The 20,935-nt window shown below is 39.6% G+C and overlaps 1 protein-coding gene across 16 annotated transcripts in view; it reads left to right on the top strand.

Moving 5' to 3' along the window:
• The window catches only part of PDE1C (phosphodiesterase 1C), a 316,420-nt gene extending 296,494 nt beyond the window's left edge, over positions 1 to 19,926 (top strand). For 12 of the 16 annotated variants that reach the window (XM_048075555.2, XM_066992242.1, XM_048075558.2 and 9 more), the window contains 2 exons: positions 9,710 to 9,775; positions 17,547 to 19,926. In XM_048075555.2, the coding sequence (XP_047931512.2) occupies positions 9,710 to 9,775; positions 17,547 to 17,716 (236 nt within the window). In that variant the 3' untranslated portion in view covers positions 17,717 to 19,926. Of the gene's footprint in view, positions 1 to 436; positions 7,641 to 9,709; positions 9,776 to 17,546 lie in introns of those variants that run through there. The other 4 variants (XM_066992241.1, XM_066992246.1, XM_066992247.1 and 1 more) reach the window with 2 other exon arrangements.
• Positions 19,927 to 20,935: the final 1,009 nt, after the last annotated feature.

The following is a 20,935-nucleotide window of genomic DNA, read 5'->3' as shown; positions in this document are numbered from 1 at the left end:
TTCCTTTTTATCACCCCAAACCATATGTACAAGTTGTTGCTTTTATGAACAAAAAAGTACTGAAATAGCTAGTGAGCAAGGGTAATCTGAGAGCTCTAAAGCAAAGAAACTTACTGGGACCTCTTGATCTAAGCAGGATGAATTCTGTTACACGATCCCAACGTTGTCAAAGGTTTAATTTCTGCTGGATTAGCCATAGAGCAATGGATTTCACTTTGTGTAAGACAAAATGATATTTCCACACAAGTCAATAAGAGGTATAGATTTCATGCAACTCACCTTGTGGCCTTTCAACAGTTAAGCAAAACTACAGTGCTTCGAGGGAATGAGTCTGTCTAAACTGATGTCCTTCATTTTCTCTCCCAGATCACCTGCTCCTTGGACACAGGGAAGAAAGGCAGCATTTGACACTTTCCTTTTTCTTTTTTTTTTCCAGATACAGAAGAGTAAAAATACATATTAAAAAAAGAGACTGCAAATTTCTTTCATCATTTTAGCTGAGCTTCTTCATTCCTGTTCTCCTCCTCCTTCCGCAAAGACCAGTTTATGAGGAAGGCGTTAAACAACTTCCAAAACACTCCTCCTCCCACTGGCTACTTCACAGCTAATGACTCCGGGTTCTAGGGTGGGAGCCTTGTTTTGGGGGGTCAGATTTATTTTTGTTTGTTTGTTTGTGTATGTGTGCATTTTTTATTGTTTTGGGGAGATTTTTTCTTTAAAAAAAAAAAATCTGGTGATTTCCTGATGCAAATGGTTCCATTTTCTGGACAGGTGGAGCTCATAGATGAGTCGTCTTTGAAAAATGGTATTGCCCTTTGCTATGTCTCAGCTTGTGAAACCAACGTTAAGATGATGCAAAAGAATTTCAAAAAAAAAAAAAAGAAAACTTCCCTTTTACTCTTTTTCTTTTTCCCCAAGAGGTTTTTTTTTCCAGTTGCTGATAGACATAATTTGACATCACTTTTACCCTTGCCTTAAAAGATTTTACGCATAAGAATGGTCAATTTGTAGAGTCAATTTACCATTTGTTAAGATTTGATGTTATTCATGGATGATACAATGATAAGCAAAATATTTTTGCTTCTAAACGGCAGGCAGACTCACTCAACCCTTGATTTTATTGTGTTTTTGTAAAATGAAAGAAATAATCAATGAAAGTGATATTCTCTTAGGGCAAATTTTGTTGTCAGGCTCTGACAGTATATACTAATGTACTGCTTGATGTGCCTGCTTTGACTTGAGATTACAGATAATGAGCTGTTTCCCACATTTATTCACTGGCTGTCAGTGACCAGTCTTTGGCTGGCCTAAAGATCTAAGAGAAGAAGGGCAGCAGGGAATCACACAGATCAATTCTTACTTTCATCTCAGTGTGATATTTCTTTCATCACTGACTGAATGGACAGGACAAAGAAAGGAAAAGCATGGCTGGAGAAGTACAGGCAAACAAAAACAAAATGAGAAAGTGTGTCCTAAATACACTGCTGGAGTCAGTGAATCAAACTGTCTCATCCAGTGGAGTTAGACACATGGACAGGAGCCATCATTTTAGCCCATTTTAGAGAAAAAATGTTAAAAAACTCACTCAGGCCTTGATTCAGGAGGGTATGTTTTTATGAGAAATGTCTAATATATGTAAGTGCTTTCTGGATTGGAATCTCAGTAAGGATCCAGTTAATTGTGAGTAATTTTACATGTCCATGTGGAAATCAAGACATGTGCATACACATTCAGTTTTTTTTCTGCATAACTTCTTTTCACTCAGGATATGGTCTTGCTGTGTTAGTCATGTATGTATTTTGCAAGGAATCACACTGCTGTCATGGCTCTTTGCTATGTGGAGAACATGCAAAACATTGGCTTAGGAAGGCCACTCTTTGGTGTTTCCTTTTCATATTCAAAAGCACAGGAATTCACCACCAGCCTATATTAGAGCTTGGGCCTCTGTTCCTGCTTAAAATGCGCATGTACAGGGACGAGCTTCACATAACACTAGCAAAAATCACAGCAGTCAGCTCAGCGTAAATCCGCATTTAAACATGAATACCTTCTCACTCAGGAGTGTTTGTATTTGGGGTTTTAATTATTGAGGCTAGAGACATTTTGAGTACTTTTTTTGGACACCAGAGTTTGATCAAAGCCAGAGACTTAGATTAGGTTTATGCTGTGAAAAGATTGCACTTAAATCACATGTTTTCAGAAGGCAGATGTACAAAAATAACTCTAACAGTTCTTAGATATCACCATTGGCATCACTCTACCAGCTCATTTGAACAAAATAAATATAAAGGCACATAGTGTTTCCAGTATTGAGCTCCTGCTGCAGTGGTAGCTCTCTGTGCCTTCCAGGGTAGATTTTGTGAAAAAAGAAGGGGTGCTATTAGGTGGTACCGAGCACCCCAGTCAGCACTGAGTACACTCCGTGCTGTGTGACAGGGAGAGGGCTGTGCCACCACGCAGCACTGTCCCACCTCCTCTTTCCCCCCACCATCAGCATTCATCCCCTGGTTAAGTGCAGTAGACTATGACTTCCAGCCTGGGCCAGGCTCTCTGAAGTGACATCACTGATGAAATACCAATAATGCAGAATGAAATACCGCAGCAATGACTCAGTCCCAGCTTCGTCAGACTCCTCCCTGAAGTCAGGGAGAACATATTGTGACCAAGAGTTTGGTCAGAGGTGCAGGATGATTTAGTCAATACTTTCTAAGTTACCTTTACCTAACATACTGTGACTAAAGATGCCTTAGTCGTGCATAGTAGAATAATTTTAAAAAGAAATCTAAATCTTTTTCTTCATCTGCTTCTGTTTTGTTTCTTTCTGGGACTAACTTCTTTCAGATAGCAAAGGAAGACTGCTTAATTCACAGATGGTCAGTTCTTGTTCCTTATGAACTGGCACAAAGGTATGAGGTCAAGCTGGAAAATATTTTTCCTGGATTGCCAGGGTTATTTGCCACTGGCAGGAGCTAATAAGGGAAGTGGCAGATGTACTGCCTCTCAGGGACTGCAGATCAGAACTGGATGCCACTCTAGAAGAGATGCTGTAGTCAGAGAGAGAAGTTACTGATCTCAGCACACAGGTGTGCAGTAAAATGTTTTGCAATATACAGTTAGTCAGTCACAGCTAGCTCTAACATTTTCCTGCTCTTTTAAATTCATCTGAATTTGGTACAGTGGATTATTATCATTTTTTAGATTTTTTTTTTTTTTTTAAATTGTCACTTAAAAAAATCCCCATTAAATCTCTTCTATTAGCTTGGAAATATACAAAGTGCAAGTGAAATCTAGGAACTGATATCCTACAAAGACACTAGGCCAGATGAAAGTATCTCATGGAGTCCCATCCCAGATCACACCTACATTAGCATATCCAGAGCCCCCCTGCCTCCCTGGAACACTCTGCAGCATTGTGCTAGTGCATTGTGAGCCAAGGAATGGTATGTTTAGACACCTCCCAGTTAAACTAGAGATCAGCCACTGTGCAATTGTGTAAAAAATAATAAAAGTGAAAAGAAAAAATACAGAACTGCTTTCTCTTATTTTATTCCATGAAAGAAAAAAAGGAGAAAAAAAAAAAAAAAGAGAGAGGAAAACGATTAGGTGTTTATCTGCTAATGGCATGGCGTATGTTTATGAAGAGTGAGAAAGGATTTCTGTTGTTGCATCCTTACCTAATTTTTGCCTGGATGTATAGAAATTATATTTTTCGATGCCTTCTTTTTAGGTGCCTCAGTTAGACTATACAATTAATGAATAAGGCAGAAATATTGCAGATATAGGACCCATACTGCTGGCCCCAGGCTGAAAACCTACAGAATTACTTGAGAGGTCCTACTGGTAGGCACCAAGCATCCTGGTGTCAGAGTGCATCTAACGAGCTGAGAAGCTGTGTGATAAAGATGGCATGCTTCCACCTCTACGTGGGGGTGTTTGGTGCTCTTGGAAAATTCTTCCCTGCTGGAAGGGCACCAGGCATCTTTTACATCCTCAAAACTGTTGTGTAATATGAGAGGGTGAATCCAGACACTTCTCCCCGTTAAGACAAGCAGGATACCATTGCAGGTATCCTTGTCAGTGTTTGCTTCTTTAACTGGAACTGGTGTTCGGGGAATTAGCAGGTATTTGATTCATGGTGATGTAGTAGTGCTTGAACTCCTGGACACCCTATAATTAAATAAACAAACAAACAAAAAAGTGTTATTCCGTTTTAAAAAAAAAAATCTATTATACTGTTCATTATTTAAGTAGCTCAAAGGGTAGCAGTTCTCTGTGCTGCATTCAATCAGTGATTTGAACTGTTGGTTTGCATGACAAAACATGCAAGAATTGTTCACCTATGTGAAAGAAGGGATTTGTTTACCTATGTTTTAATGAAAAAGCCTATGATCCACTCTCTCAAAATGCTTACGATAACTAGCTTTCCTTACAAACTATGGTCAGATTTTTGTGTTTCCTTATAAAAAGATGATGGGTATCACCATTTTAGAGAAACAAGATAGATGCCAGATGCCAACATTTTTTTTTTCTGGTATCAAAATAAGTGGCAGATGAAAAAAATATATATTTTTTTTTCTATTTTAGATTTAAGTGTGTTTCAGTGTAGTCAATCTAAGCAGCCTGATACTTATCTAAAAGTGCAGTCTTCTGTATAGGTTTGGCTGGTATATATACACACTACATATTAGTGCAGTAGGAGGTTTAGCAGCGGAATGAATCTGGACTTTGAGAGCCTGCTTCATGATGGGTGAATGAAAGAGGCAAATTCCATTTGTCTCAAAGTTGCTTTTTTTCAAACAGAATTTTTGTGATTGGAGAGAACCTTTCCAAAATGTGTTTGGTTATGCCAGAGAAAAATGGTACGTGGTGGCGTTTTTACAAACTACCACTTGAATATGCAAATGTTTGCTTATGTACATACAAAGTCTTACAAGCTAAGTCTGGAAGAAAAAAATATTTCAGACAACTTTGGTTGTAGTGCTGTGTAAAGCTACTTTATTATCAGAAGTTTCATGAGCTTGCCTAGCTGAAGGCAACAAGAAGCACTTCCATTGTTAGTCCTTGCAAATTCTGCAATGGGTCTGTTTTTTAATTAAAAAGCACAATAATCCATTCAAATTGGAAATGATGGAAACTGACAAGGACAACACTTGTAGCCTCAACTAGAATTAACCAGCCCATCTCTATAAATTCAGGAGATGGTCTTAAACATTTCTTATTGGTTCCTTTCTCCTCCCAGTTTATTCTACAATATTGAAGCTCATCCTGATGATCTATACCATATGTTAGCCATTTATGCTCAGCAAATGACAGTATAATCAAGTGCTTCTCTTTTACTCTCTTTTAATCCATCACCTCACGCAATAATTAAAAACCACAGAACCGTTGCTTTTGCCTGTGCTGGACCAGTGCCGATCTATCTCAGAAGTGATGTCTGAGCATCAGCACTCAAAAACAGGAATGCCCTCACTGAGGACTAGAGCAAGCCCTGATGACACAGACTCTGTGCAAATTGCTCTGTGGATCTGGCCAGGTAGAAGGGAGGGAGAAATGCTTTCACATTTTAAGGTGCAAATTCTGCTCCCTCTGAAGTGGGTGCAGAGCTCTATCCCACTTGTGCCACCTGCGGCATGAGCAGGTCTACCCCCATCTCAGTTTAGTGGTAGATGTGTGTCCTAACGCGGTGGTCTCCCTACTTCCATGGGCACACAGGTTTTGTAATCCTGGCCAACCCTATTTTGGATTACTGATCACAGATCTGATTACTGTGCTCAAAGTAAGAGCATAGCAGGTGACTGCTGCTGATGCCACCATTTTCTGTTAAAAAGAAACATGGGCTGGGCATTTCCATTTGCTGAGCCTGCCCTCTCTTTGTTTCAGAGTCCCTTTTTCACCATGAATAAGCACGGAGAGTTCTCACCTGTGCCCAAGCAGGACAGTGACGCACGTTATCAGCCAGCTATGTCTGGCTTCAAGGCACCAGCTCTCTCTGCTCTGGTGACTTGACCACAGAGTAGAAGGAAACAGAGCCACTTCAGACCAGCTGGCTCATGACTTGAAGTAATCACGGCTTCCCAGTCCAGAGCTCAGTTTTAGCAGAGTTACCCTAATTCCTAAGCACACGACAGCACTCACAAGCCTCACAGCATACTCTTGGCATTTTGTATTCTTTTGATTTCTTCCAAGTGCACGTGTCGACTGCTGTGTACTTGTCATACCCCAGGTTTAGAAGCTATCCAGTGGTAGGAGGAATATATGTATCCCATTGTCTCTGCTGGTGGTTGTAGGAGTGTATCTATCAAGCAAAACTACTTATGGCCATTGGGGTTTTCTAGTGATAAAACGTAGCAGCAGAATGACAGAGTGAGCATTTTCCCTTTCTTCTTGCTTGGATGATATTTTTATACAATTTTATATGCAATTTTTTAAAATATTTGCTATTTTTATTGTAGGGTTCTGGTTGGGGTTTTACCAGCCCTTCTGGTTGTCTACAGGCCCAGATTCTCACAGGAATATTTTCCTTCCCTTTTGTCCTCCCCCTTCTTCTCTGATAGACAAAAGCCATTGCATTTGCAACATCAGCTTAGAGCAAAATAACACCTCGGGCCTGATCACTCTTTTAGTTGCACTGAAATCAAAGGAAGCTCCATGCAGAGTACTGCCGGCCCCAGTGCAGCATCTGGGGCCAAAGACTAAACAACCAAGACTTGTACAACTCGTTAAAAGCAGGGTGGTTCTGTGTAAAGCCATTGCACCAAGGTAGTGCCATCTTCCTTTGCTGTGGTAGGAGTTGCTTCCGCCACCATGTTTAAAAAAGATGATATATCTCTCTTCACTATTGTGATGCTACTTCTTGCAGCCATGTGAATGAGTAGGCACTTCCATCAAAGGCATCCTCAGTGCACTGACTGCCTTCAGCAGGGAGGAAGGGTGACCATTATGGCTTATCTGTGACAGTAGATTTCACTGCTCTGTGGTTAGCAATTCAGTGACAGGTCCTAAATAAAGTTAAGAATAATCAAACCTATTGGTAGGAGGGATAAGGGGAAATTAACCAAATTTAAGGATCTTGGTCTTGTAAAATAACCTTTTCTCAGCTGCAGGGAATTCTATGTATGATGCTGAACATAAACTTTAGAGGGTGTTTGTATTAGCAGAAGTGATAATGGAGATACCTTTCTTCAACTGAACTACAATAAACAATAGACAACTGTTCTCTAACATTTTTCAAGGAAGAAAAAGGCAGGTTGTTATGCTATTTTGCACCAGGGTATGGAAAACAAATTACCTTCCATGCCAAAAGTAAAACTCAACACTAGTTTGCTCCTGGGACTGGGAGGGTTGGGTAATGAAAAAACCTATTTGGTTTGATAAGATTCACAAGGGGGGAAAAAAAATGCAAAACTGAAATGAATCATGCCATGTAATGCAAGTATTCTCAAATGTTCTGAGAATAATTTTAAACAATATGTATTTATTGTTAGTTCCTATTTGAAAGAGGAGGCTTGTGGTCTCTTAAATGTATAAAGCATTTTTCAACATTCCAATTTTTCTGTAACTGAGTCCATGTATGTCCATCCTGTTACCAAATAAAAACAATGAGGTCTCCACTCCATTTGAATTAAAGTTGCAGAAGGGTTCATTTTGTTCTGGTGCTTTCTACATCTGGTCCAGGCATGGCACTTGCCATTTGCTTTCCAGCATCCAGCTCCCCATAGAGTAATAGTAATAATTAACTTTTTTTCTAAGCATAGTGGGAACATTGCTTGGACTTCATCCATTTTTTACCACAGCCCTCTGTGAGGAGGAGTTAATGGCATTATCTAATTTCTAAACACATTCCCAAACCTGTACGTGTTTGAAGATTACATGTGTCATCCTCACAGCTCCCCCCTTTCTCCAGGTGGCAATGTCCTCTGGCTGTCATGAACCTTGATTTTAGTCTTCCTTCTTGCACTGCCAGTGTCTGCATATCTATATACGACATGTTCCTGAAATCAGAGATGCTGTGGGTACATGTACTCATTCCCACCAGCTTTTCACTGGTTAAATGTTACCTTACATTCTGACACCAAATAACGTCTCAGACGCTCATCCTCAAAAAAGGTTAAATTCTCATTTCAGCTTTCTTACTTTCCCAAAATCCAGCTTTTAAAGATGGGAGATTTTTCTTTCAAATTCGAAGTGCATTTATAAATTGGCAGCAAACACTGTTGCCATCTTTGGTTGTATTTGTGTTTTATCATTTAAATGGAGGGAAAAACACATTATTCAATGATTCATATAACTGCCTCATGAAATTAATCACAAGTGAAGATGTCAATTTTGCATGTAGAGTGGTAGAGCCTGTTGAAGCATTACATTGATTCTGCTTATGTTCAAACACAAAGATATTCCAAGTTTCCAGGTCTCTCATGAGAAGATTGAAATCACAATGTAAAAGCATCTCAATCAACAACACCACATTCATGCCCACTGTGATTTTTTTCTTTTTCTGTGCCACTTGGAACACGTGTATCTATTCTAGAGGGCTCGTGTCCCGTGTTCTGGTATTGTTTACAACCTTTCTTTCAAGGCATTTCAACTATGTCTATGCATACTGTCTTTTACAAAGTGTCTTATGCCACAGGTAGACTTGGCTTATGACACAGGCAGACTTGGGAAGCACCTGTGAACTAGTAATGAATAGAATTTTCCCATATCACTGCTGTTTTTCTATTTGATCTTTTCCATAAAAAAGAAATAATCGTGATAAACAGTGGCAGAAACTAAGCCATTCTCTCCAAGAAAGTTGTGACATTCACAGACATTCAGTACGAGCCTGAAAGGCTTCATGCATTCCCTTTTACCTGAAATTCCAGCTTTAATTAATTCCTTTCCTCTCTGAAAGGTTCAGTGGTATTGATTTCCTGAAGAATGTGCTCACCACTGTACCTGCTTATATTATGCCTTACTGGCTTGGTTTGATTCTTAATTTACCTCCAGTTCTTCAAGTAGAGATGAATACAATTTCTGATAGATATTGAAGGTATTCATGTAGTCAACCGTGGTCTACAAATAAAAAATCCAGCCTGTCACATAAGCATGAGGGAAGAAAAGATGGTTTGGAAAAGGCATCTAAAGTGACTCAACTCCACTTGCAAATACAGTATCGGAGTCCTTTATCTGGAGTGTATAGCCAGAGACAGAAATTTCTGGAGTCACTACCAACCAGTGGTTCCCAAAGTGATGCCAGCTACCTACTGAAGTGATACAGAAGCAAGGTAAGTGCTGTGTAACTGTCTTCAGAACCACCTTGGGCAATAAAATTGACTATTGCCAGTTCTGTGAGGACATGGAGATAGCTGAAGAGAAAGCTGTCTGAGAGATGGTGATGGTTCATGGCTCCAAAGCTTTGGAAACCCACTATTGCTTAAGAATGTGAAACCTCCATTATCAATAACTCAGGTATCTCCACCCAAACACAGTAATCAATAAAAAGAAGAAAGGTAGATTTGATATTGACTGCTCTGGATTGAAAGGTCCCCAAAAGTGAGGCTATTTGCCCTGTCTCATAAATAAGTTCGCTTGGCTTAAAATCTCTGAAAAGAAGTGGCAGAAAGAAGACAACAAACACCTCATGGCAGTGGCAGCACTACAAAAAGCATTTGTGTGGCTAGTGGGACTACTGTTCATCTCTCTCTGCTGAAACTACTCTTTCTCTTTAAAGGTGCAACGCAACTTTCAGCTGGTTCACCAGGCTCAGGTTCCTCAGCAAACCGTCTTACATTGCCAGGTCAGTCGGCAATAATAATACTTTGCTTTGGACAAAGGCACTGCAGTACGTGATCTGTGGGAGAAGGAATACTTTCATGTATCACATTAAAAAGTTAAGCCCATTCACTGGGACTGAACAAATGAACTGCTGTTTTTAAGCTTCACCACCTTTCATTTTTTAAAACAAATATCTTTTATTTTGCGGTTCGCAAAACTGTCCATAAACTGTCTTAATTCAATCAGGAAATTAATTTGGGCCTTTTTCACATGGACATGGATGCTGAAGAGAAAAATGAGGCTGTTTTGTGGAGCAAAGTGTAGCTTTTTTTTTTGTGTGCCCTTCCTATCCCCCAGGTCTTGCTGTTTTTGTTTGGTTAGTTGGTTAGTTGGTTGGTTGGTTTTGGGTGATCCTTTGGGGACCCAGGAGTTGGACTCAATGATACTTGTGGGTCCCTTCCAACTTGGATATTCTGTGATTCTATGGTTCTGTCTCTATTTCACCATGATAGACATTTTCTTATTCCTTTCATCTTTGTCCCACACAACTGTCAGAAGAAAAGGAGGGGAATATGGAGCAGTTATAGAAGATAGTGGCTGAGTTTGAACAAATTGTCAAGATATTATCTTGTCATGGGCATATAGAAAGGCATTCATGTATGTGTTATTCGCAGTCATTGAAAGAAAAGGTATACGTATAGGAAAACAACAAGAAATCACCAAGAAAGAAATAAAAATGTCAAGCAAAGTACTGCAAAAAGTTTTGCTGCAGATATTTTCATCAGCGGCTGCTGTGCCAGCAGATGAGGTGTGGTGTGGCTCTATATATAGAGGCCCACATGCCATAGTATGTTTCTGTGCAGTGTCAGTTCTCCAAGCTGTTCGTGGCATGATGCTCTTTTGCGACCGCCACCTTGGCAGATTGTTTCCATTGGCACAGATGCAGCCACCACGTGGATACCAGTAAAGAGAAGAGCGGGCAGGAATGTGGGAGAGTTCAAAATATTGTTTTTCCTTAGTAAAACACTGTGCTCTGTGGAACATTCCCCTGTATGAAAACAAAAAAGAAGACAATCATTGAAAGTAAAATTCAAACCACTGGGCAGCATGCTCACATGAAGACTCCTACGTAACTAACCTGAGACAGTTTTAGATAGAAAATACAGTCAGTAAGCACCATAAATGCATCCTCTTAACCTCTGTAGCATCTCATCATTGGCAGTGACCATCAGCATTAGCTGCATATATAGCATGTATCTCATAGGGTCCCAGCACCGGTTAAATTCTTGTATTTATATTCACAGGGGAGGCTACTACTTTGAATGTTTTCACCCAGAATTTTCTTGCAGGTGGCATTTAGAGGTCTTGTTCTTTAGATACCTATATATATTTTTTGGAAGAAAAAATACCCTTTGTTTTTTTTTTTTTAAAGGAAAAATTGTGGAATAAAACATTCTTGTCACACTCCAGCCATAACTTGCAGGCAATGCAAACAGATCTAATTTCAAAACAAGTTCCCTTTTTATATATTTTGGCATATTTGCATTGGTCCCATGTTCAATTTTAATGAGCAATGTTTACACATTATTTTTCATCCATTTTTTTGCCAGTGTCATTACCACTTTTAATCAATCGACTCATTAATGAGTACCTGCAAACAACAAATCCTGCATTCCATTTTATGTGTAATACTTGTTCTCACCCTCCAGACCACCATTGTAATAGGAAGGTAGCAAGTACAATGCAGAAGAGAGGGTTTTGCTACCAGGTACAGTCCCTTGTTTATTACTGACTTGCTAGGTGACCTTGCTTAAATGGTTCTTGTGTGCCCCAATTTACTCATCTGTTATTTAAGAATAATGTTTACTCCCCTTTAAAACTATCAGATCTAGGGATCTGTTAACTGGTAAGAGTAGAAAACCAGCAGTAGGGAGAACCCTGTAAGAGAGGGGAGCAATTAACCCAGCAACACCTCTTTCTGCTAAAGGACACTTTGTGGATTTGTTGCCAGTTCTGCCTTACTTCCAGTAGCAACACTCACTGTGACAACCTCGCATTGAATTATGTAAAGGTGTCTTCTGGCTGGCACTTGCAGAAATGACGAGCTGTGTTTTGACTCTCTCTTTGTTAAGGATTTCCCACCTCATTGTATGTTTTGGCATTGATCAGGGACCCAGTGGGTTTTCTCCATTTGGCTGTTGAGCGCTGATGCCTTCCTACGTGTGCCCTGTTACTGTGGCTTACACCGCAAACTGTTTACTCTAGTACAGTATGCAAATCAGCCCTTCCTATGCAGCTATTTAAAATACGGGTTGGGAGTAGATAATAGTGCCATATTTTCTATTTATGTAGCCCAGTGATGCATTTTGTTTACAGCCATTATGGTGCTGGTTTGTTTATGCCCTATATGATCACATGTCAGGCGGGTTGCTTTTGCAGGAGGCAGCCGCTAATTAATGTGTAGTTAAGGAACAGTCTGCTGTAAATACACACACACAATATTCAATTTGAGAAAATGTTACTGTTCTTTCTGTGAATCTCATGCAGTGACTTGAGAAAGAATGTGAGCTTTATTTTGTTGGGTTTAGTCACTTCTGAAGAAGGGAGGCTGACAAGAGCAGGCAACATATGCATGTGAGCCCATTACCTCCTTGTCAGCAGGTCAGTCACTCCTGCTGATCACTAACCTTTTAATCTGTGCCTTGCCAATTTGAAGTGAGCAGGAGGAAGAAACCTCCAAGAGGTCACAAAGCTGGGGAAGGTTTATGAGGCTAAGCAGCTGTGTATAGGAGGGAGCCCTGGCAGTGCTCCCACAGGGCTTGACCATTCATGAAACCAGAGAAGGCCCTGGCTGCCATCTGTTCCTGTCTTACCAGAAGTTTCTCAGACCTGCAGGCTGTACTTCAACTCTTTTGCAGTGTACTCTGACTAGAGAATAGGTATTTGAAGGTCAGCTTTTTCTCCCTTTCTTTTACATATTTCACACCCTCTCTAGAACTGCCATTTTTTACATATATGTATGCTTTATATATCTATATACATATATATAGAGATACAGATATATGTATCTTTGATAATAGGACAAGTTGGAAAGCTGCGAAGTAGGAATTCTTTATTTAATTTGAATCTTTGATGCATTCATTTGGCTACAGAGCTGCAGAAAACTGATGCATTACAGAAACTTCAGAGCATGAATATGTGAGTTAAAGACCCTGTTAAAGGCTGGTTTTATTCACTGGAACCTTTTAAAGAGAAGAGAAGTCTGACATTGTCGTTGAGGCATTTTATTTCAGCATGGAGGAGAAAAAGAAGTTCCAATTTTAAAAGTCACATTTTCATAGTAACAGTTTTAGTGGTCACAATTTTTTTTTTTCCTGCAGTAATAGGGACCTGAGAAGTGTTACTGTCTGGTAGGTGTAGAAGCCTGGAAAAATAATTGTATTTGTTCTGCTTCTTGTGCAATTTCTGTTAATAGATGAGAGTAAAAGAAGAAAACTGGTAGGGTTCCTTCCCCACATGCTTCTCTTCTGAGTACAGAAAAAACTAATACCGCAGGTGATAGCCACCAACAAAGTTTTCTACAAGCTATGTCACATCTTCATATTCCTGAAAGTTGGATCTCGTGCAATATTATGGAGCAGGAACTTGCAGTGTTCAGGTTGTCACATAAGGCCAGGTGGATAATGTAGGAGATGGCTGGACTTGGAGGAAAGCATAATATGCATTCTGTCAGTAGATTAAAAAGCATACCTGGACAGAAGAATCTCATCTTTAGCTACTAAACCCTCAGCTATTGCCATGGTGACTCCCTAAGAGGTAGCTGTCTTCAGACTCTCTCCTTGAGATGTCTCATTGGAGAAAACAGTGAATTTTGTATGAGCACAGTTTTTTTTTAACACTCCTAGGAGACTGATTCTCCCCAGGTTTAGAACATTTCTTGAGTATTTGTGTGTCTTTAATGAAATACAGTCATGGTTCTCTTGCTTCTTTGTCCTGGAGACTCTCCTTTACTTACAGCAGAAAACCTCCTTTGTTGGGAAAGAAGCCAAAAGGAAGAAAGAATAAGCCCTCCTGAGCATACTCTTTTGATAGAGCAGCAGAACACTGAATTAGGAACATCAGTATCCCTAGCTATCCTGAGTCATCTCCCAGTAAAAATGCCTGATGAAATAATTCCCTTACTTCACTGGCGAATTATTTAACTAAATAAGTAAATCACCTTTACTGATCATAACAGCCTTTCATATGTCCTGTAGCCTTTCTGCTCGGATTTTCGTTATCTTGCCTGCATAGTATTTGAAGGCAAAAGTTGCCATAGTTCTTGCAGGGGGATGGGAGGTGAGGTTGAAATTGCAGAAGGTCCGTCTTCAGGATGTCCCTGGAAGCCACTAACTGCAGATGGTTTGGCAAGGGAACATGTTACTGCCTTGTCCATGTTATGCCACAGGCTGTTAGTGCTTGCCTGTCTGGAGAAGAGTAAAAAGACCACTGTCTGGACCAAGCTGTGTTCCAGACGCTTTCCACCCCGGTGCCTCTGTGAAGCCACAGTGTCCCCTCATGAGATGAGTACAGCTGGGAGAGACAGCAGTGCCTCATTCCTCATCCCCATCCAGACTCACTGGTGTTGCTTTGCAGAGCCTCCTCCAATGCCTGTGCTGTCAAGTGAATCATGCGTGTGTCGCTGCTGGACGTCCTTCCTTGCAAAGGTGGTGAGCCATGGTTGGGTGCTCCTGCAGAGGTGGCAGCAGGGATCTGCCACCAGCCTGGGGAAAGATGTGAAAGCTGAGTAGACCGTATAGGTTTTCTCCCTTCCGGTTTCCTGCTTTCTTTCCCCCCAGCTTTTCCTCTCCCTCTGGTACTAAGTATCAGCACAGAGCACTCAAACCCCTTTTGGAGCTGTGGCTGTTCAGCTGACTGTGTTCTGATTTTTTATCAGAATCAAATTGTTCCCCAGCAGGTGTTCTGAGTAAAAATCGTGCTATTCACTCAGTGACTGTGATGATGACATTAAAGAAAATGACATTTCAGTGGCTTTTTTTTTTGAAGGGATGTGCTTTTTGAATGAATAGAAATGTTTGTATCTGATATAAAATGCTTGAAAAGGAAAAGAAAAGGATATCAGTGTTTTGCCTAGTCTTGTTTTGTTTTCTGATCAGAGTGGAGTTACTATGTAGTAACAAGAGTGTTTGTTGCTATAACAACTTTTGATAGTTAGAAATACTCATGGTGATAATACCTTATTTTGTCAGTTACGTCAATAATAATTTCCTTCCCACTGCAACAAGGCCAAAACTATTGCAGATCAGTACAATCTGAAACAGAAATTGAATTTCTAGGAGACTGAGTGGAACCAAGAAAATTCCAGCTAAAATTTTGACTATAGTATGCAATAATTCCTGCAGACTAGGGTGCAGGACTTAAATTCAAGCTGAGATGTGAAATGCCCACCATGCTCAATCAACAGAGGGCAGACTCCTCAGTAAGCTATTTTCTTATGTTCTGAATGAACTCATGAAGTTTCATGAAGTTCTCGTGAAACTGAAACTCTTGTCATTGTCTACACTGTTAATTCAAGGGCTCCCCCCTCAAAATGGGTTTTGATGCCTATTGACCTCACCCAGGGAGTGTGTTGCATATTTTAGGGTCAATTTGAAATGCAGAACTTGGGGCTGTGTTTTTTTGATTTGTGGATGAATGGCTTAGACTGTGGCAAATTTGTTCACCTGCCCTTCTGTATATGTGCCACCACTTCAAAATGAGTCTCTCACACATTAGCTATGGCTGCTTATAGGAGCATCCATCACTGTACAAAAGAATAGCTTCTGGTGTAGTGCCTCAAGCTATTAATCTATCTAGAGCTGCATGGATTGTAGTAGGTTGCTTTTGTGTTACACACAGGGAATAAAGGGATGGGGAAATGAACATTTTTGTCCCTTCACATAAACGTTTGTACAAGGTACATTTTTCTCTGAAACCTGTTAGTTGGTCTGCTGTAAATGTGTTTGCAAGTATCTTCAAATTCTGCCTCACTTTGACTCTGAATTTGCAGTTAAACCTAAGGTGAATCATACCCAACATATAATGTTTTAACAAAAACTTAGAAGCAGATAGCAAGCATTATGCTCCCTTCTGCTTAGCAGACCTCCTTGAAAATATAGTCATCATTTAAAAGTATGTGCGTCCCTCAGGAAGGGCATAGGGTGGTACAAGGATGGCAGTCCTTTATTGTAGTGTTGCAAGCAGAACAAGGTAAGTATTTCTCACTTTTATTCCCATTTTACAAATGGAGGAACTAGGATAAATGTTATAGTCCAGGTCAGATGAGAAGTCAGTGAGAAATCTGGGAACAGATCTCTGGAGTCTTAAGAGAATCTTCTCCTCAGCACCATCTACCTCAAGTCAGTAAAGCCCAAAGAAATTAAATATTGTGGATTCCCTTTATCAGCTTTTGTACAAGGATGATAAATGGCACTGTCAGTGTCCTGGTTAAACCACTTGTACTTATTAGCCAAGTCATCTCTTCTGGCAACAACTCCAGTGAAATTCCAGTTAACAATAAACATTCTCCCATGCTGAGCAATGGAAAATCCAATAACAGTTTGGCTGAATCCATGCTGAGTACAGAAAATGGAATGAATCTGGAAAATGAATGTGCCTCAAAGAACAGTAACTCACCTAATGAATATTTTGAAGCTTTTAATGAATGTCAGTCTAGTTTAGTTGAGAACAGAAAAGAATAAGACTATGCAGAAATCTGGATGTGTTTTTCTAAGGTTTATGAAGTGCATAGTTTTTTATTTCCCAAGACATTTTAGAGTATGATTAATCACTCAAAGAGTTTAACAAGATGAGACTGTGACTGTGTGCTAGCATTTGATGTTAGCTAGCTCACACAGGGGAATCTTTTTCTCTTCTTAGGATACATGCTGAGAGCAATGACTTTTCTTTAAAGTGCTTATCATACTAATTATCGTGTTATTACTTCATTTTTTTGCAATTAATAACTAAGCATAAGACAAACACATTTTGGTCGTAGTCATATTTAATATGTTTTTATTTTGCCTATGTAAAGGTGTTAGAAAGCAAGGCATAGATTCAAATAAACACAGTCAAAAAGCTGAGAATAGTCAGATTGATACAGGTCCATGCGTGACATTCACAATGCCCTGTAGTTTACTGGAAAATCATACAAAACCCCTCAGTTCCACCTGTTCCTGAATTCTGGGAAACGTGATCTCAGTCCAGATTTATTGTCTTAAAATGATTTTGTTTGATAGTTTGATGATAGTTTGAAAACAGTGAGGTGTTCAGCTGTCTACTTGTGGATAGGTAAATATAGAAGCTGCTTCTTCATTCAGACTTTTTGGTACATCGATCTTCTGTGTAAACTGTTGTTTCTTAACCTCGAGAACGTTCCTTGGAATCCACCTAGGCTGCTATGGGTTTCTGGGATGTCTGAGTAAGGGCATGATTTCAAGATCAGGTATTCTGAAGTGTTTAATTGCCCAGATTTCTGTTTTTCATCCTAGAGTTTTACATCCATATTTATAATACATATTTTCACATTTTATTATATTTTATTCCTGAACTTTCTTCTAACCAATTTTCTAGCCCTGTATCTATCTAACCCAAAAGAGTCCTGGTTCACTGGCTGAGAAATCCTCCTTTATACAGACAGGATGTACTGAGGGGATGGATGCAGCTTGGAAGGAATTAATTTCTAGTCCACCAGTGAGTGAATGCTAAGCATGGTAACTATTTAACCATTGTTGTTCTTGCTTTGCCACTGCCAGCCATCAAACCACAGCTGCATCACTTCAAGAGGTCCACTCACAGCTCAGGAGCCTATTTCCCAGCCTTCCACAAGAAATCGGAGGAACATTCGGTGAGATATAAGCTCCTTGACCAAAGGGGAAGGATGAAAAAAATCCAAAATATTTCCCAGAACTGGAATAGGAAATAGCAGAAGAGATGAAGAGGCATCTTCTGGAATGACATGCCTCTCAGGCTGGTGAAGGACATTGTGTAATCATTGCACAGGCCATACTGCATTGTACAGCAGCTGTAATTCTAGATAAAAGCACATGTATGATTTAAAAAATATAATGAACAATTTTTTTAAATGTTCTCAATAGCCTTCTTATTATTGTAGCATACATTCACTTAGTACTAAAATATCAGTCTGTTACCCTAAAATGTAATTGTATACCACTGTCTCCTGTCAAATTAAGGAAGCCAATGCTTTTTTAGATTCTCGGGTTCCTTATGGTGTTCTCAATGTGACCTTCTGCCTACCACAGGTAAGACTATAACTCCTATTTCAGAAAGCATGGGAAAGATTTTCCTTGCCAAACTGTACTGAGACTAAATGTCCTCCTCTCGTAGTGTGCTAGGTGTTCCGGAGAATGAAAGAAGGAGGCTGGAATACAAAGAGTCCTCTTGTTTCACTCATTAGGGAAAAGAAGACATAGCAGAACATTAAAATTGTGCCTTGTGTGAACTCTGCTAAATGTTTAATAACATTGTGTTCTGTGGCATTAATATATCTGAGTTTGATTCCATGTGCTTTTTCGGTACGCAGTGACACATAGACCTGAGTTTCACAGCAGAAAATGCACTCTGTGAAGAGTTTCCTGATGTCCCTAGATTTTACAGTGTAAGAAACAGTGGCAGATAACTCCCTTTCCTCTTTACCATGCCCCTGGTGATTTATATGCCACCCCAGCTTTCCCTTTCCAGCTGATGAAGTCTATCCTGTTTGTACTGTCCTCACAAGGAAACCTACATTACTTTTTATCTTCCTTGCTGCTCTTTATATATTTTTAAAATCTCTGTTTGAAAGGAGGAGCCCAGAACTAGCACATGATACTCAAGATGCAGGTATACAAGAAATAGAAGAATGTCCTTTAAAAAAAAAAAAAAAGTAATGGCACTTTCTGTTTCAGCTTTCATGCCTCTCTGAATCTTTTTTTTTTTTTAAGTTTTGTTTTTCTTTTTGATCCTCCATGAGTACTGAATAGCATATTTTGTAGAATTATCTATACTAATTCTTAATTAAAATGTAACCCATGAGGACATAAGCAGTTAGGGTTGCCACTCCCTTTAGCATTCTTTTGCGTTTACCAGCTCTGGTGCTTTTGCCAATTACATGGAAATAAGCTTACTCTTTCTTTTTCTTATTCCTCTTCTTATTTTTTTTTCTTTCCTTTTTACCTTACATCCTTTATTTCTGTGTCCTGCTTATCTTTTTCTTCCACTGACACCTTTTCCAAACCACAATCTTCAGGATAAATAACCATGTTGAATAGCAGAGAGGACAATCCTCCCTTACTATGAAGGCTGACCATTTAATCCCAATTTTTTCACTCATTGTTAACACATTATTTATCCAGGTAATTTCACGTGTTAAGATCTTTTCATCCATGACAGCCTTTTTAGCAGGACCATGTCAAAATATCTTCTGGACACCCACAAATTATTATTGTCTCCTCTAAGGAACTCTCAAAGATTTGAGAGGTGGGACTTCTCCTATAAAAGCTACACTGATTTCTCTATGTTCTATTTGCATCTGCTAATCCTATTCTTTATATTTTCTAAAACTTTACTCACTGTGAAATCATGTTCTGTTATACACCGCAGGTTTGTAACCATGTCCAGCATCAAAAATGCACCAGTGTATGTAACACTGCTTTGTGAGAGTTATGGTAAAATCACAGCTAGGAGTTGCATGAAAATTGCTGGGATGTTTGCTTCATGTTACAAGTGCCCCTCACTCTGTTAGAGAAGATCACTGCAATTCCAGCTGCTCTCACCCTGAGGTCTGGCACCTTTCTACAGTGTTTTCCTAGAAATCTCCACAAAATGGTGAATGCAGCATATAGCTGCCTGAGTGCTCCATTATCACTGTGTGTCAGTTATTTTTGTCTGGTTGTTTGCTTGATGTTTGTGGTGTTGACCTTAAGCACCATCAGAACTTGTGACTCCAGCAGCTGGGCTGGATTATTGCCTAAACTGAATGTGAAGAGGAATGCACTTTAAAGCCTGCTGTTTATGAAATGTGATTTATCTCTATGAATTCCCTGATAACTATATTTTTGCTTGTATAGTACCCTGAAATGTTTTACACAAACAGGCTGTATGGAAACTCAAAATTATACTATTCTGCCAAACACATGTTCTGTCTGTGTCATTTTCTTCCCTTTGGAACAGTTTAACAATTTACCTAATTTACCTAGTAGTCCTACCTGACTATTCTCTGGATAAATGGACAGCATTGGTTCAGGCTCACTGAGCCTCTTTCAGGAGTTAAAAAGGGGCAGGAACCTCTTCCTCCCCACAACTTTTCTTATTACTAGCCATTTACTAGGGCTATTGTTTTTGTGCCCTAAGTATCTTACATGGGAGAGTTTTTTGTCATTGCTCTCCTGATTCACACTCTCTTCATTGCCATGAGACAGAGATAAGTTGAAATCTTGATTTTACTACTGGGTAGTCAGGGCACAGGGAAATGAAACGACCTACATTAATAGGGAGTTTATATGGCTGCTATAAATTTAATCTGGTTCTTATCAGCTTTCTCTTTGCTTACACTCTTCTCCAACCAAATCCATGCTGTTCTCTGCTGCTCTGTATTAGAGTCCCCTCTAGAAAGTTAATTTGTTCACCTAAGCGGTTTTAAGGGTTTTTATTTTTCACTTTTTCTGAGGCTGGGAAAGTTGAAGAATGCTGGCAGATAGTCATTTGTATGGGAATGATGTCTCACGATGTCCCTTCCCTCTTCCAAAGCATCAGGCTTCAGGCCTAACAAATATTTCAAAGTGGGGGAGTGAGGATGTTTGTGCAGAGTGCTCCTTGTAAATACTGGACATGTCACAAAAATAATTCCTAAGGGAAACTAGATGTGCTGTTGGCATCCAGTCTGATGTGCGGAGCTGTATGGAGAGGATGTGCTCATCCTCTCAGTCCAACCCTGACATCTAGTGTACACCGAAGGGAATTTTTCCGAGTACGAAGTTCAGAAGTGAAGTACAACAGACATTTACAACACACTCGCACTTTTGTTTTGTTTTGTTTTTTATTAATGATTTCTAAGATAACCACTTGTTACCAGCATAGAAATGTGTCCAAAAGTCTTATGATCTGACCCCTGATCCTATTTAGAAACATTATGAATTATCCCTTG

The sequence above is a fragment of the Anser cygnoides genome, chromosome 2, assembly GCF_040182565.1.
Source record: "Anser cygnoides isolate HZ-2024a breed goose chromosome 2, Taihu_goose_T2T_genome, whole genome shotgun sequence".
Taxonomy (NCBI): Eukaryota; Metazoa; Chordata; class Aves; order Anseriformes; family Anatidae; genus Anser; species Anser cygnoides.
The sequence above is the reverse complement of the archived record's forward strand: the minus strand, read 5'-3'. Positions and strand labels throughout refer to the sequence as shown.